Source organism: Juglans regia, chromosome 8 (assembly GCF_001411555.2).
Source record: "Juglans regia cultivar Chandler chromosome 8, Walnut 2.0, whole genome shotgun sequence".
In the NCBI taxonomy this organism is placed as follows: domain Eukaryota; kingdom Viridiplantae; phylum Streptophyta; class Magnoliopsida; order Fagales; family Juglandaceae; genus Juglans; species Juglans regia.
Genome location: NC_049908.1, coordinates 18032070 through 18050347, shown reverse-complemented (window position 1 = coordinate 18050347; position 18278 = coordinate 18032070). Strand labels below are relative to the sequence as shown.

Below are 18278 nucleotides of genomic sequence, written 5' to 3'. Positions count from 1 at the left end.
TAGAGATATTGAGTTCCCACACAAGGATTCAGGATCATGCATCGAAAACAGTTAATACATTCAAATATTCAAAATATTGGAAATCAGTGCGTAAATATAGGCAAAAACGTAATGATTGAAATATTTATTCATAGTTGTAGAATGTGGGAGAGAAGTTATAGAGATAATGCAATGCCTCTTACTCACAACATTCACCTTACATTTCCCAGTACTGTCTTAGAAACTAACCTTCATTTCTACGTCGAGAATCCTCTTATTGCCGCTCTGCTCCTTGTTCTACATAGCAATTGATTTCACGAGATCCTTGGTGAATAAAGTTCCAAAAGTGAGATCTTGTCTCACGTCCAAGTGCTTTAAATAGGGTGGGATTGTCATATGTCATTTCTGACTCTGGAGCTGCGGTAAGGATTTTCTTTAATCCTTTTCTCTCATGCCTGTCATGCTGCAGGATGACAGAGACAGACTATCATTGTGGGTCTCAAATGTGGTTGAGTCGTACTATTGTATTCAGTCGACTTGACCCATCAACTCTTCACCTTTCATTGTAGAACCACATCAGATGTGACCCTTCAGATGTAGTGTGGATTTTTGCGTGTAGTGCTGCCACGTTTCTAAGCACTTTCGTGTAATTCTGGAAAGCTCCCTCACTTACCCAATGTAGCAGCCCACTAGAAGGTTGAATTTCTCTAGGCTTTAGGAATATCGTGAAAAACCCCAAAAAAGTCTCACAAATCGAGGAATCACGTAAGTTTTAGTCTATCAGCTTGGTCAGTTTCTTTCCCACTTCGGTGACATAAATGCAATTTTATTTATTTGAGATACTAAAAAGTAGGAGATTGAGAAACGGTTTGCGTCATTAGTCTTAGATGAATATTTAGGATTTTTTGGTACAATAATATATTTTGAATTTTTTAGAGAAGTTGTTTGAAAATGCCTTGTAATTTAAACGAGGCACTAAGGAGTCAAAATTTACAAAACAAATTGCACTATAAGATTCGTAGGATTATTTAGGATTTTATGATGCAAAGTTTAGTTTTACTTTTTTCGAAGTGAATAGTAACATCTGTGATTGAGCCATGTGGCACTCAGTTTAATCTATTTTGAAATCACAGTGTGGATTGTCCAAATGAATCTAGATAAGTTTTATTTGGAGACTTGGCATGATCTTAACCAAACTTGGTGAATAGTATATAATACTTGGCACCAAGAGGAACCATGAGATGGAAATTGAAGGAAAGTCAAGCATTGCGATCACTGATCATCCCACCTAAGCCAAATACTATTCTATTCAACCATTCATTTTTGTGTCAAACCAAAGAGGGTTTCAACCCTAGTGAAACCTCAAACCATTGAGATCCAATTGAAACCTCAAAACCTTGGTGAAAGCTGAAACCTTATAAGGTCTCCACAAACCCCAAATAGTTATTCCAAACTCTAAATGATTAGCACAAACCCTAAATGTTGACCGGTTTTAGTTTAGTGTTTAACCACTTAAGTGCAAAAGCAAAGTGGGTGATCGATTTCGTTTGGCCCTGGGACTGGGAATACCATAAGGAAATCACTTACACTTGCTATTAACCACTCCAATTCATGTCATTGCACCTTCATTTATTCTTTTATACCTTGGTAATTTCATTGGGCCCCACTCCAATTGGATTTGGACAAGTTGGAAATCGAAATCCCAAACATAACTCTCTTGAAACCCTAAATTAGGCCCAATCGGTTTAGGTTCACCGAAAAGCTCCACCCAAGCAAGGCTCTTGAGGAAGTTTCCCCCATTGCCCTTGGTGTACTTTCACTACCCTTGTCAACCCAAATAGTAGCTGATGAGAGGTAAATCAGCCACCTCAACACCACCCATCACACGACAGCTTCCATGGCTGAAAATCATGTGTTGTTGCCTATGGTTTTGCCCATAGTTTTGGCTGACAAAACTACCAGCAAATGGTCATCCTCACATCCTCTCTCAGCCCTCTATTCCTATTTAAGTCATCCATGCCAGCATGTGTTACTTGGTTGTGAAGTTAGTTGATTGTGTTGGGTGATGTTTTGTGATGTTTTGTGGTTTTTGATTTGTTTGTTCAAGTATGTTATTTCTTATGATTGACTTATAAACATGTTAAGAGTATATTTATGGACTTTTGGAGTTCTTGGAGTTGATTTAAAAAGTGTGAGTATATTTATGGACTTTCGGAGTTCTTGGAGTTGATTTAAAAGTGTGAACATCAAGGATTGTTCTATTGCATGAAAACTTAGCATTTTGGAATATTTCTTGGTGTTGATGTCATGTTTTGCAACCCGAGCAGTGCCACGGCAGCCAATCTTACACCACCTACAACTAAGAGGAAGAAAGGGCTCACTCCGATGCCAAAGTCAATGAAGAACCCTCGTCTAATGGGAAAAGTTTAGAGAACTAGAGAAAATGGTAAAAGGGTTCAGAGCGCCTTCCTGTGGGAGGGATGACTGTTATTTATACTTGGTTTGGGGACTCGACTACTGAGGGAGATCGTGGTGTGTCAGGCCGTACCTGAGTTAAGTTTGCTACCACTCCCTGCCATGTTGGCGTATTAGGTCATGGCTCAAACTGCCAAGGGAGATCGTGGTGTATCAGGTCATGCTTGGTCAGACCTACTACCACCATCCTGTTGTGGTAGGGTGTCAGGTCATGCCGTCCTATGGCACCTCTGGCAGCACGTCGTTGCGTGTTGGGTTCCTTGGCACGCATTGACTGCGACTTGTCTCGGGCCTGGCGTGCCCACGATCGGACATGCCTAGCTGCCTATGTCCATCAGCTGTAATCCATACTGTACCTTATGGCAGGGCTCGATAGGTTACCGAGTCCCGAGGTGATCATTGCCCTGTGGTGGGATTCTGGGAGCCCAAGCTCAGTGCCGAAACCTTTCTGGATGGGCCCGCAGTCATGGGCTCGGTACGCGATTTCCCAGTCTGGGGTTCTAGCTTGCACTGGGTTTTCGCCTGAGGGCCTGGGGTCTCCACAGCTTGACCTCTTTGGGCCTGGGCTCCTCTCTTGGAGGGGCCCCCTCACAGTACCCCATGAATTCCTATCATAGAAATGTGGTGGGAATTCAAAATTGCTCCCAGTAATGGTGTTGCCCGTAAGTCCCTCAATGTGACCTGTTTGGCCCCTGTCAATTTGAGTTCCTGAGGCGACTTCTCCCTGCTACCCTTCCTTCTTCCATCATTAATGAGCCATCAGTCATTTGAGTTTTTGAGGCCATTCGTTCGACTCCCACCGATTTGGGTTCCCCTGGCCATTAATGAGCCATTTGTTCCGTCTCCTGATTGTTGATTGGCCATGCCAAATGTCCATCTCCAGGGGCCTCATTGGTCCGTTCCCCCCCCCCCCACACGCCTGACACGGGGCTGAGATCCGAGGCGTCGCCTCTGCTATTGGGATCCGCGTGGCTTTCGCTGGCTTCATAACTGTTAGGGTTTTTTCGTTTCCTACACTGCCTCCAACCTTCCTCTACCATATAAAGCCCACTTCTCCTTCTTCTTCCTCCATTTCTTCCCTCCATCTCTCCCAACTTTCCATCTTTCCGTTTCTTCGAGCTCCTACCATTTCTACCCACTTTTGCTCTTGCCATCGTGCCTTACTCTCCCTCCTAGGCCTTTTGTTCTTACTCTGCCGCCGTCTTCCTCACATTTTCATTACTGCATCTGTAGTTTTTCTTCCCCTTACCACTCACTACCACTATGGCACCCAAGGCTAACTCTGTTGCACCATACTTCATGAGGAAACGCTGGGTTTTGTCAATCTCTGGAGTGGACCTCAGGGCGTTTTGTGCCAAATACAACATTCCCCCATTCTTCATCCTGGAGATTCCCCATGGGGTGAGCAAGCGGTGAATCCCGACGGTACGGCATCGTGGGTGGCCCTTTTTCCCGTTGATGTTTGCCAATATTCTTCACCTCCCGTTCTGCTATCCCATCCATGAGGTTCTCAATTACCTCGGGCTGGCCCTGGCGCAGCTCCATCCCAGCGCATGGCGACTCCTGGTGTCTAGCTGGATCATCTTTCGAATGACCCTTAGTGCGACTGTTGAGGAGTATCCTTACTTGAAGGCTCAAGAGTTCTAGTTGGTGTACCGCATCAATCGCCAACGGAGGAGTACATGCAGCTTCCAAGCCCTGACTCCTGGCCAGAAGATTGCTTTGCTCGAGCAGCGCCACTCGAGCATTAAGGAATGGTCCCGGAAGTATTTCTTTGTTTCGGGCTCGGATTGGGAATACCCTGAGGGGGAGGCAACCCACAAGAAGTATCCTGTCCAGGCAGTCTGGTGGTTCCTCCCTTCCACGGAGAGTCTGAGACTCACATTGAACCGTAAGGAGGAGGTCCATCTAGAGACGCTGATGGCTTAGGTAAGGGCCCATCCTGACGAGTAGCAGACCATCAGGCCCTCTCTGAAGAGAACATCTAGGACTTCTTGTCCATGCCCGAAGGGGTCGGTAGGAACTTCTTGGGCGCCTAGGGCCGGAAGCGCACCTCAAGCTCTTCTCGCGGCAAGGCAAAACGGCCCAAGGCACGTCACGATCCACCTCGGGAGAGACCAAGTGGTGAGGTCGGGGGTTCCTCTTCTTCCTGTGGTCATGCCAGGGAGCTGTGCCATGGCGCCATAGGGCCAGAACACCTGTGGACAGGGGAAGCAACAATTCGTGCTCTCAGAGATTTCGGTCCCTTCAACATGGGGGAGCACAATGTTCCTGAGCGGTTCACGCTCCACCGCCGGGCTCTCTTCTTTGTTGACAGGCCCCTGGCCTACCTGTACTAGGTCTTTCCCTGATCCGTTGTTCCCTTCCAAGGAAGAGCTAGACGAGTGCGACCTTCGGACACCTTTCTTCAGTTCCTTCGCACGCACCCCCCTCTTGAGCCTAGCACGTTCAAGCCATTTGCATCTTTCGAAGATACTCTGGGGGAGGAGGTAGCCCGAGAGGTTCCTCAGATGAGCCCAGAGGCCGAGCGCCAGGAAGGAGAGCAGAGTCCCTACGCGCATTGAGAAGAAGAGTAGAGTCCCTCCAAAGCCGCGAGCAAAGATGGAGAAAGAGGGGGGAGAGGAAGGAGGGAATCCCAACTTCTACTTCCAAGCTGATTTCGAAGAAGAAGAATAAGAGGAAGGAGAAGAGGAAAGGGAGGCAGGGGAGAAGGGAAAAAGGCCTTCCTTACTGCCGAGTTCGAGAACCTCGAGATTGCCATCGGGTATGCCTTTCCCCACCCCAGGGCCATTCCCCCCCACCTTCCTTCATCTGGATGAGCGTGGTCGAGACCATGAGGGAGGTTCCCAGGATGCCCCCTTCTTCATGGAGTTAAGCGATGACCACAACTCTGAGGCCCTGTCCCCGGTTGCACCTAGACCGTCCAAGCGAGCTCACAGCTCCTCTTCTAGTGTGGTCAAAGGGAGCCAAGCACCGGCCTCGAACTAGGATAGAGCCTAGGCTGCGGCCACCGAGTTGGCGGCCCAAATGCTACATCCCTTCTTCACCCAGGTAGGCCTTTTCTTCCTCTTGTTTACTTCATTGAATTTTTTCGACCCTGTACTTTGATGTTTCTAATTGTTCCTTTCATTGCAGGTCGTGGATCAATAGGCTACGATGATTGGGGAGGAGCTTGGGGAGTTGGAGGAGGCCAACTGAGAGCTCGGGACGTTGGGTCACTTCGGGTACTTCAAGATGAAGTAGGCGACCCAGAAAATCAAGGACCTTAAGACCGAGCCAAAGAGCTGATCAACAAGCTGGTGTAGATGAGGGACCAGAACCAATAATTTGAGATGGTCACCACAAGGTGTAAGCAGAAGAAGAAGGTTTTGAAGGGTTTGCTGCGTAATGTTGAGGAAAATAGCCACCGATGGTCGTCCATGAACCAACGCGTTGGAGAGGCCCGTGTTGCAGTTGAGTGGAACTTGGTCACCCAGGAAGTGGAGCTAGAGTTTGCTCGGGAGAAATTGAAGGAGTCTGTGTGGGGTCGGGCCTCGATCGTTGGACAGCACTCGAAGCTGTTGTCTGGGCATTTCAAACTTACCCAGAAGGCCCAGAACCTAAGGAAGCAACTACAGCAGGCTAATGAACGTGTTGGAGAGCTCTCTCGCACGAGGACCCAGAGGAACATCGACCTCCTAGCCCGCGCCATCGAGATTGTCGGCCTGAAGTCTAAATTGGATGACGTTGCGCAGCGATTGGGGGAGATCAGATCCCGGATCGCGAAGGCCAATGCCATCCGGGACTTAGCCTGGTCTTACGACTACAGAGAAGGTCTTGAACGGATGCATGAACACCTACTCCAGAACCCCGGGTTGGACCTACACACTCTGGACTTGGCCTCCCTTCCCCCGAAAGCACAAGCACAAGCTTATGTTAAGAACTTCGGGAGGCTAAGGTATCCTATGTACCCCGCAGGTGCTCCTCTACCTCTTCCTCCCCAATGATAGGCTCGGACTCTCTCATTCTTTTTGCTTTGTACGACCTTTGTATAGTAGTTTTTTTATTTTTGTTTCTGTAAGAGTTGTATATTTCTGGTGAAATGAAATGGAAATCTCTTTATCATGCTACTTGTGTCCCACTTATTGTTTTTTCTTTCTTGACTTTTGACTTTATGGCAAATCTCGTGGCTCTACCCCACGAGGCCTTAACGAGGGCTCGGGATCTGACGTTCGGCCCGAGTCCCCTGGCTAATCTAGGGACTCGACTTCGAGGCGAGTCTAAGGACTCAGCTTTATTGGACGGAGGGTTGGTGAGTCTAGAGACTTGGCCTTACCCCACATCGAGTCTAGGGACTCGGTTTCTTTGGTCACATGTTAGGCCTTGACGAGGGCTCGGGATCAGGTGCCCGACTTGGACCTCGCGGCGAGTCTAGGGACTTGGCTTTGTTGGATGGGGGGTCGATAGGTCAAGAGATTTGGCCGAACCCCGTTGCGAGTTTAGGGACTCGACTTCTTACGTTGCGAGACTGGCCTTGACGAGGGCTCAAGATCTGGTACTCGCCTTGGACCTCGCGATGAGTCTAGGGACTCAACTTTGTTAAACGGGGGGTCGGCAGGTCAAGAGACTTGGCCTTACCCTGCAGCGAGTCTAGGGACTCAACTTCTAGGTGAGTCTAGGGACTCAACTTTTTTGGACGAGGGTCTGCAAGTCTAGAGACTTGGCCTTACCCCGCAACGAGTTTAGGGATTCGACTTCTTTGGTTGCTAGTCAGGCCTTGACGAGGGCTCGGGATCTGGTGCCCGTCCTAGATCTCGCGGTGAGTCTAGGGACTCGACTTTGTTGGATGGGGGGTCGACAAGTCAAGAGACTTGGCCTTACCCCTCAGCGAGTCTAAGGACTCGACTTTGAGGTGAGTCTAGGGACTCGGCTTTGTTGGACGAGGGGTTAGTGAATCTAGAGACTTGGTCTTACCCTACATTGAGTCTAGGGACTCTATTTCTTTGGTCACGAGTTAGGCCTTGATGAGGGCTCGAGATCCAATGCTCGGCCTGGACCTCTCGGCGAGTCTAGGGACTCGGCTTTGTTGGATGTGGGGTAGGCAAATCTAGGAACTTGGCCTTACCTCACAGCAAGTCTAGGGACTTGACTTTGGGGCGAGTCTAGGGACTCAACTTTGTTAGTTCCAAGCTTAGAAGACAAAGAATTTGAGATAAACATCCAAGCGTTGCCATTCATCACACAAGTTTACAATGTTCATACGAAGTACTACCTTATGCCCTTATACATAGTACTTCTTCAGATGTTTGGCATTCCAGGAGTGGGGGGAAGCTCATGTCCCTGACTGTCCTTAAGGCGGTAGGAGCCGGGTCGAATGCTTGCAGTCACCACATACGGGCCTTCCCATCGCGGTCCCGGTTTTCCTTCTTCTTGGGTGGTTACTTCGGTTTGTAGCAGCTCCAAGTCGCCCACTTTGTAGGAGCACGACTTGACTCGTCTGTTGAAATATTGCTCTACCTTTCGCTTGTTACTTGCCATTCACATAGCTGCCTCTTCCCTTTTTTCTTCCAACAAGTCCAATTGCTCTGCTATGCTTAGTTATTGGTGTCTGGTAGAAGTGTTGAATGCTGAAGGTGGGCATTCCAACCTCTACGGGGATTACTGCCTTGCTCCCGTACGTGAGGACGAAAGGTGTCTCTCCGATGGGGGTTCGGACAGTCGTTCAGTATGCCCGTAGTACGCTCAGGAGTTCTTTGGCCCACGCTCCTTTGTGTGTCCCAAGCTTCTTCTTAAGGGTGGAGAGGAGGGTCTTGTTGGTTGCCTCGGCTTGGTCATTGGCTTGCGAGTGTCCCGGTGAGGAGTACTTCACCTTTATTCCAAGCCCTGCGCACCACGCCCGGTAATGTGTCAAGGCACTGCTCTATCCAAGTTTGAGGCTGATGCCTGGCTCCCTTCGACCCTAGTGGAAGAGGAGGAGCCGGTGAGTGCCAGCTGCCAGAAAAAGTTCGGAAGCGCCCCTAACTCTCGTTGCACAGTCCAGGTGCAACCGGGGGCAAGGCCTCAGAGTCGTCGTCATCGCTAAACTCCACGACGAAGGGGGGGATCTTGAGAACCTCCCTCATGGTCGGCCTCGCTCATCTCGGCTAAGGAAGGTGGTGGTGGGGGGGGGGGGGAACGACCCTGGGGGGGGGAGGGGTAGACCAGGTAATGGTCTCGAGGTTCCCGAACACGGTAGTAGGGATATCCCCTGGCCTCCCTTTCCCCTTCTCCATGTGTCTAGTGCTCCTCTTTTTCCTCCTTCGTGGCCGTGACTTCCCCTTTGCCCAGCAGCCTTCCGATCCGTTTGTTCCATCTCAGTCCGTCGTGGAGCCGCCAGGGCTTCAAAGGTGTCTTTAGCGTTGATGAACCAGTTTGCCCGATCCATGAATGCCCTCAGCGTGGTTGGAGTCCTCCATGCTATTTTAGCCATAAACGGGTTCCCCCAGGAGGGCTGCGAAGGTGATCTTGGTCATCTGTTGTCATGCGTTCTTGATTGAACCAGGAGAGATACGACTTCAAGCTCTCTTTGTCCCGCTACTTAACCATGAGGAGGTAAGCAGCCGGGCTCATCCTCCTTCGGCTTACCATGAACTATGTCATGAAGAGGCGAGCTAGATTGTCGAAGCTATCTACTATCCCAGGTGACAGAGATCCGAACTTGGTTCGGGCGGGTCCTTTCAACGTTAAAGGAAAGGCCCTGCAGACGATTTCAATTGGGAAGTCGTGCAAGGTTATGTGGGCCTTGAAAGTCTCCAGGTGTTCCAATGGATCTTCGGTCCCGTCTTTCACCTCCATCTGAGAGACTTTGAATTTGGGTGGAAGATGTACCACCATGACTCTTGCACTGTATAGTAGGTCGGTGTTGACAAGGTGCATCTTGCGTCTCTCCTCCTCCGTCGTGGAGTTCACAGGGACTCGCTGTGAAACCAAGTGCTCGGTGTCGTTATGTTCTCCTCCCTCCACCAACTCCTCGTTGGTCCGCTTGAGCGCTGCATTCTCTTGGCGGAGCACTCCTATTTCCTCCGCCAACTTCCTTATCGTCTCCTCCATGCCTGTGAGTCTTGCCTCCATGCCTTCATCCTGTTCTCATCCCCCCGTGAAGTTTGGGACTTCGTTGTTGCCAACATGCGAAGTACATGTTATTTATGGAAAATATCTCACAGACGGCCCTACTATTGATGTCATGTTTCATAGCCTCAGTAGTGCAACGACACCCAAGCTCACACCACCTGCAACTAAGAGGAAGAAAGGGCTCCGGTGATTTCCAGGGTTACTCCGATTGAAGAATCCTCGTCTGAGGGGAAAATCTTAGAGAACTAGAGAAAATGGTAAAAGGGTTCAGAGCGTCTTCCTATGAGAGGGATGGCTGTTATTTATACCTGGTTTGGGGATCCGCTGAGGGAGATCGTGGTGTGTCAGGCCGCACCTGAGTTAGGTCTGCTACCACTCCCTGTTGTGTCGAAGTATCAGGTCACGGCCCAGACTGCTGACAAAGATCGTGGTGTGTCAAGTCATGCTTGGGTCAGACCTGCTGCCACCATCTTATTATGGCAGGGGGTCAGGTCATGGTCGAGCCTTCCTATGGTTCCTCTGGCAGCACGTCGTTGCGTGCTGGGTTCCCTGACATGCATTGAATGCGGCGTGTCTCGGGCCTGTCATGTCCAAGATTGGATATGCCCAACTGCTTGTGTCCATCAGTAGTAGTCCATACTGTACCTTATGGCAGGGCTCGGTAGGTTACTGAGTCCCGAGGTGATCACTGCCCAGTGGTGGGATTCTGGGTGCCCGAGCTCGGTACCGAAACCTTTCTGGATGGGCCTACGGTTGTGGGCTCAGTACACGGTTTCCATGTCTAGGCTGCTGGCCTACTCTGGGTTTTTGCCTGAGGGGCCTGGGGTCTCCACAGCTGACCTCTGTGGGCCTGGGCCCTTCTCTTGGAAGGGCCCCCCACACACTTGGTATAAGAAATTTATGATTTTTTGTGGATTGTGTATTTTATTGTCTTAACATGATCTTTAAAACATAGGATGTGATTTTAAAGTGTTACATAAATCAATCTTAGCATGAAAGTTGAAGTTGAAAGAATTATAATAAAAATCAAGGATTTTAGCCCTAGTATGGTTAAGCATAGTTCTTGTAGTTGTGATATGTTTTAAATTTTTATGATAGATATTTAGATTTTGGACAAAATTTACATGAGGAATGTAAATTTTGGTGAATTATGGAGTTAGGATGCAAAATCCTTAATTTAAGGGTAAAATATTCCTTTTTCCACCAGTAGAGGGGTAAAATGGTAATTTTGGCATAAGTAAGGGATTTTATGTTTCTAAATATTTTAGTCAAAAGTTTCTAACCCCTTAGAAATATCTCCTTTCAGTTTATGTTATTTCACGCTACTTTTTTGTCATGCTACAGTCACTGTAACTTGACCTCTAACTTACTTTCAAGATACTTGTGTATGTATGGTGGTAAGAAACCATCATTCATGTTTGTTATGCATATATACATGTTATGTTAAGCCATGCCATGTTCTCATTTCAAGTACATATTTATCTGTCACGCATATGTCTTGTCATGCCATATTCGACTATTACACGCCATGTTAGTAGTCACACGTACATGTCACGTCATGTTATGATATGTCACATTTCATTTCATTTCACGTCACGTCATATCGCATGTATAGAGTGTGTCACGAAAACAATATTTACAAGTCAGTCAAGTTTTTTATGTTTATCACGATCCTAAGTTCTAAGATGGGGTATTATCTCACTAGAACATCATTGTTCACGCTGGAATGTTTAAATTGGTGTGAAATTTCCTGAGTTGACCTAGTACCGTCAACAGGCTTTGAATGTGGTCTAAGTAACTGGTCGCCGGAACGGAGCCAAACACCACGGCTAATGGTGCCAACCATAGTTCATGTTCATGTTATACGAACTCAAGCAGGTATAGATACCTGTTTATGGGATCCGTACATTACGTACTCACAGCTGGTGCAAATATTTGTGGTGTGATGTGTATGTTAACGTATTCACAGCTGATATAGATACTTGTGATGTGATGTGGTATCAGTGGAGGCACACTGCTCAAAGGGACCTGTGTAGCATCCACATGTTTTGTATTAATTAACCAATTTATTTATGGAACAAGATTCCAAGTTCATGTCTAGTATAAATCAATTTCTTCACATTTAAATGTTTTAATAACAAAAATTAAATGATCTTGTGAATCCCCCAATCCCCGCTTGAGATGAAAATGAGACTTAGAGTGTCGGGACATGCAACACAAGATTACCTACTCACATTCATGATAGTTAATATGCAATGCATCCTATTATGCAACTAGTAGTATGCAATAATCTCAACGGAAATAAAAGGTTAAGGTGAAAAATATGCCAGAATAACTAAAATATCTCAACTTCATTAGATAATCATCATGTTCAAAATACTAAAGTAGCATAGACTTATATACAAAGTCGTATCATTCTCTTCGTGTGATTTAAGGCATAAAGGACTTGGGCTATGAATATCAAAATTAAGTTCAACTTCCTCTCCAGATCCAGCTCCTATTCAATCATGCGAATCTAGTGGAATGATAGTGGTCCCATAAAATGGTGAGATTTACTCGAAATTTCTATAAGTTAAACAATTAACTGACACAAAGATAAGTCAATCATGAAAAATAATAAATATGTAATGCATGAGATGCAGAAAATCAGTATGCATGTCTCCTATCCAAATTCCTCAACATCTTTTAAAAATATGGAGATACGAGTTTTTACTCAGTAAGTAACTTCTTCATCATTTTTGAAAAGACATAACTTCTTCATAAAAATTTCATCATAAACTTTCATCATCACAAATTTACATCATTATCCTATTTAATAACATAACATGTGGTAATGTCATAGTTCCCCCTATGCATTGTGAGTACCTGCTGGTGACCGTAGTATAACTTACGTTGAAACTACGTTGTCTATAGACTCATTCTCAATGCATTGGTAAATAACATAACATCATAAAAATTATAATGTGTACAACCTACCAGCGTTAGGTGTCATAGTATGTTGACTTCGCTCTGGCATTCTTTGAAAAGAATTCATTCGAAGCTTGTTGACTGTTTTTCGTCAACCCAGAGGTTACCACTCTATTATTAAACACTCTAGAGTAGACAGATGAGTTCCACTATGATAATTCCCCCATCTTGGCCTTTGGGGTAAAGACAAAATGATTTTCATTCTATGTTTTAAAAAAAAATATTTTTCATGATATATGCAAATGTAACAAATTTCAGGCAATAAATGGCATTTATAAATGTAATATGTAAAAATGGTGAAAATGTCATATGTTATGTAAGTATACACTCAATGTGTCATATACATGATAATTGAAGAATAAATGAAGCATTTATCAATAATTCATAAGAAATTTAACAATGTGTAAGTTAGAGGCTAACTTACAAACTTTCAGAGAAATTTGAAATAGCATCGTAGCTGCATAAATCATGTGTATACTAAGTTAGGGTTAATACACTTTTGGATAGGTTCAAAATCAAAGGGTTCAAAAATTGAGTATTTACAAAAATATCCATTGACTTTCAAAAATTATCATTTAGGTCCTAAATTTTCACTAATTGTAAACAAACTCTAAATTTAACCAAATTTCATGGATTTCATACTTTTCGCATTCTAAAATCATCTATACCCTTAGATTTTCAAAATTCAAAGTGGAACTTGTCGAATTTGTCCTTATGTGTATTTTCAAACTAGTGATCCCTATGAATGCATGCATATGAGATTTTCTTTAATCACTAAAGAACACTAACATCTTTAGAAATATTACGAAGTCTAATCCTTGAGTAATCAAGTTCATCCCAACACTTAATCAAAACTAAGAAATCCTTAATTACCAATATGCTTAAAACTGATTCATGCTTGATAATCAAAACAAGATAGATTTAAAACCTATCATGACATGCTTCTAATTAAAAATTTAACCTTCCATAATCATGTTAGGACAATGTTAGATCATATCAAATCATGCTTAGGACATGCCATAGCTAAATTTATAATTAAAAACATTCAAACATTCCTTTAATTGACCCGGTTTTGCATTAAGCATCATAACTTTCTCAAAACTCAACCAAATTTTGTATCAACACTTGGAAACAAAGGTTGACATGCTAGCTAAGATCAAAATGAAGAAAAATTACAAATTTTGTGGCCTTCCAAGCACTCTAGACTGCCTTACATAAGAACACTTAAGAACTCACCAAAACTCACTTGGATTGCACTCTTTTGATCTCTAAGAGGGGGAAATGCTCTCAAGGCTCAAGAGGATACTTGGAGCTATGGTGTGGGTGAAATTAGAATGGGAGAGAAGTATTTATAGGTGTCCAAGGGGTGAGGGGCATTGGCTTCGGTGCTTGGTGATTGGATGAAGTGGGAGGTACTCAAATCTGGAAAATTTCTAGATTTGCTTGCATGAGATTAGGTCACTTGTGCATAATGAAATAGTACCCTAAAACACCATCATTTCCTCTCCACAATAGCTGCAAGGGTCCTGTAGATGACTTTAGGTCGTGGGGTATCATTTGGGTGGTAGAAGATCCCTCAAACCACCCTTGAAGACATGTGGATGGAGGTGGTTTTGTGGTGACAGAAAATCAATTCAGTTTTGGATGTTTTTGGGCAGCAAAAATGAGTCAAAATCCTTCATGATGGTCATGGGACTTCTTGGTAATTAGGTGGAGAAGGAGGTGGCGTAGGGTGGTGGTGCAAACCATGGCAGGAGGCTAGTTCAAATTCAATCTAAACGGTTCCCACACAAACTAGACCAAGATGCACCCGATTGGGTTCTTTGAGTTGGTTGATCCAACCAATTTCATCCAAGGCTCGAAATGAGTTTGAGAGGGTCTCATGAGGTGTTTAAGGACCATATTACCATTGAGGACAAACTACAAAAATGTTGGGCCCAAGGGCAAAACAGTCCAAACATTATAAAGGGCAATGCACAAAACCGATTAAAGCATGATTTGGGCTTATTATGTCATTTTTCTTAATGACATGTGGGATGGTTTAACTAGGGTATTAATATGGTCTGATCATGGTTTAAGGGAGTATTAATTCAAAAAAATTTGAATTAAAAATTTTAAGAAAATATTAAGCATGATTAAGCTTCAAAGTATGGCTTAAAGTGCACTAATATCAAGTGTGATGATCAATGACCTTAGCTAATTTTCAAAACTTAATTTGGGTACTTTGAGTGTGATTTGGGCTTAAGGAAACCAATGGTATGGTGTACTGGGTCTTGCGTTTTGAATGGTGAAATGAGTCCAAACATGGCTTTGGGTCACATGGGCTTGAAAAGGGCCAATGGTCCAATCTACACCAAAGGCTTTTATGCCTTTCTATACTTGGGCCAAAACTAGTCTTGATTTCCTAGGGGCTTGATTCAAGGTTTTCTTGGGCTAGGCTCATGAATGTACTTGGATCAGGGTTAATTAAGCGGGGTATTACAGATCCTAAACTTCATTCTTTCTTGTATTTGTCATCATGATTCCAAAGTCACAATTTTAATGGTTTTAGTATTAGTTAAAGTGGAAGTTTGAAAGGACTACAATGCAAGGAATTGTTCAAAGCAAAATAAGTGGACCTAGCCCCGTAAATAAGTCAAGTTCAAACAAGTAGCGAATGACCAAACTCTGTTCATTTAATTTGTATTCAAAAATGAATCGAGCAAAAACTTATTATTAAATTATAATTTATTTTCATAAGCAGTTCATTCATTTTTCAAATGAGATCAAACGTGTTCATTAGTTATTTAATTTTGACAAAATTAATTATTTATGGCGTATGTTATAACTTAATCTACTTTGGGATTTTGTAAATTTTGTTATATTGTTTATATGTGTAAACATATATCATATAAGAAATTAGGGGTGAAAAATTTTCGGTCGGGACCGGAAAACCAACCGGATCAAATTAAGTTAGTAATTATTCACATCATAGCTTATATGAACCAATTGGATCAAAATTTTCGATCCATGATCCCCGAAACGGATCACACCAATTACACCACTATTAAAATATATGATTTTCTATTATCTTTTTAAATAACTGATATACTCTCAATATGAAGTTAGTAGTAATACCATAAAAATAATGAATAGAAGTTGTACGAATCAAATCAAGTTTTAAATGAGTCAAAGTCTGGCGACCGATCATAACTTTATCTTCATAAAAAAATTGAAAAAAAATGACTTAATAAACAAACCAAATTGAAATCAAGTTGAATTGGGCTAAACTTAAGTTTGGTAAGTAAATTGATTTTAACTCATCTCAATTTATTTCAAATTATTATTATAATTGTTTTAAATTTTAACATAAAATATAATAAGTAATTTAATTTTTTTAAATTTTAAAATAATAATAATATTAAAAAATAATATTTTATCAACTCAATTCAACTTAACTCAATGCACAGGTTAAAAATTTGCCAAACGGTATTCTTTTTACTTGCCACCCTAAATGCACAAGTCACTTTATTCTTTCTTCGACTGATCAATAATTATTAAAGTTGGACCTCAGGACGTCTTTGGAGAAAGAGAGAGGTGTCACTTTCCTTGTAACCAATGGAGGCAAATTAGTTGGTGACCAAATAATTTAAAGTCTTTGGCGAATCTAAAGTCTTTCAAGCTTTTGTTTCAATTTATAATTTGATTGGTGATGAACACCTACGTAAGGCATATATGGGGCATTGTCCCATTTTCTAAAAGAGTTACAAATCAAATTCTGCCCACAATATATACAAGGAAGGAATCAAACGTAGAGATAACAATAAAACAAGTGCCACTTGAGTTAAATCAGATTATTAATTAGAGGCTAAACTTACATAAAATGGTTGTGTTTGGATATTGAAATGATCTCAGATGATTTGAGTTGATATTTGAATAATAGTGTTTTATGGGTCTCATTGAGATGTATTTAAATGTAAATAGATTGAAATATGTCTTGAATGTATGAAGTAGATTGAGATGAGTTTAACTTTTTTTATGAAAAGTTGAAAAAATAATAAATCCTATCAATGATTAGTTTGAGATAAATTGAGATGAGTTAAGTTGATTACAACAACCAAACACACCAACCTAAGCTATACATTGCTAGCTTTAGTGGGCGGATCTTTCTATGCAGACAAAATACTTTTAGGTGTGGTTTGGATAATAAGATGAGATAGTATTGTTTTAGATGAAAGTTGAATAAAATATTATTAGAATATTATTTTTTAATATTATTATTATTTTAGGACTTGAAAAAGTTGAATTGTATATTATATTTTGTATAAAAATTTAGAAAAATTGTAATAATGAGACTAGATGAGATACTTTTCCTATTCAAACGGGGCCAATGTGTGGTGCTGAGTCATAGTGATAGATGTCGGACTATATATATGAAACACGTACGTCAGGCATATATGGCATATATGCCAAATAATTTAAAGTCTTTGGCGAATCTAAAGTCTTCCAAGCTTTTGTTTCAATTTATTTGATTGGTGATGAACACGTACGTCAGGCATATATGGCATTGTCCCAATTTCTAAACATAAAAAGTAGGTGTCACAGTGATTGGCGTCGCCAAGGTGGTTCTATTATATATGTGTAATTTGTGTACTCCTAGAGATAACAATAAAACAAGTGCCACTTGAGTTACGTAAGGCATATATGGCATTGTCCCATTTTCTAAAAGAGTTACAAATCAAATTCTGCCCACAATATATACGAGGAAGGAATCAAACGTAGAGATAACAATAAAACAAGTGCCACTTGAGTTAAATCAGATTATTAATTAGAGGCTTAACTTACATAAAATGGTTGCGTTTGGATATGGAAATGACCTCAGATGATTTGAGTTGATATTTGAATAATAATATTTTATGAGTCTCATTAAGATGTATTTAAATGTAAATAGATTGAGATATGTATTTAAGTGAATGAAATAGATTGAGATGAGTTTAACTTTTTTTATGAAAAGTTGAAAAAGTAGTGGATCCTATCAATGATTAGTTTGAGATAAATTGAGACGAGTTAAGTTGATTCAACAACCAAAAACAATAACCTAAGCTACATTGCTAATTTTAGTTGGCAGATCTTTCTACGCAGACAGAATACCTTTAGGTGCTGTTTGGATAGTGAGATTAAATGATATGGTTTTAGATAAAAGTTGAATAAAATATTATTGAAATATTATTTTTTATATTTTGTATAAAAATTTAGAAAAGTTATAATAATGAGATGAGATGAGATATTTCCTCTATCCAAACAGAGCCAGTGTGGTGCTGAGTCATAGTGATAAATGTCGGACTATATGAAACTCTTTTATAAAAATGTGAGTTTAACTAAAACAGAAAATATTTCTTTTTTTTTTAATATTTTTTGAAGGTAGAGTTCAATTTCTTACAGAAGAATTATGCAAAATTTATCTATTTTAAATTTTTACAAATCATTTCCCAAAGAGGCATCTATAAGAAAATTCAAGCCAACACTACACAGCTATTATAACAATTCCATGTACATATCTCGCAATCATAAATTGTATCAATAAACTCATATTTATTACTCAAATAATGACAAAATCAGTTTTATAATCAATATCCATAATCATTATTAATAAGCATAACTCAAAGGCTTAGGCAGGAGGTTCCTTGCCCCGGAAGCAAATAGAATTTTCCACGTCTTTTCCTGTCACCCAGCACGAGCCTTCGGTGTGATCTCGTAGCTGCCTGTGTATATATAACAAAGCGTTGCAA

General features: G+C 42.2%; 1 protein-coding gene across 1 annotated transcript in view; it reads left to right on the top strand.

The window, feature by feature from the left end:
* Positions 1–9834: 9834 nt before the first annotated feature.
* LOC109000535 (endoribonuclease Dicer homolog 2-like) overlaps positions 9835–18278 on the top strand; it is a 47832-nt gene continuing 39388 nt past the window's right edge. The window contains exons 1-3 of the mRNA XM_035692791.1: positions 9835–10087; positions 10199–10387; positions 18162–18233. Coding sequence (XP_035548684.1) covers positions 9835–10087; positions 10199–10387; positions 18162–18233 — 514 coding nt within the window. The remainder of the gene's footprint in view (positions 10088–10198; positions 10388–18161; positions 18234–18278) is intronic.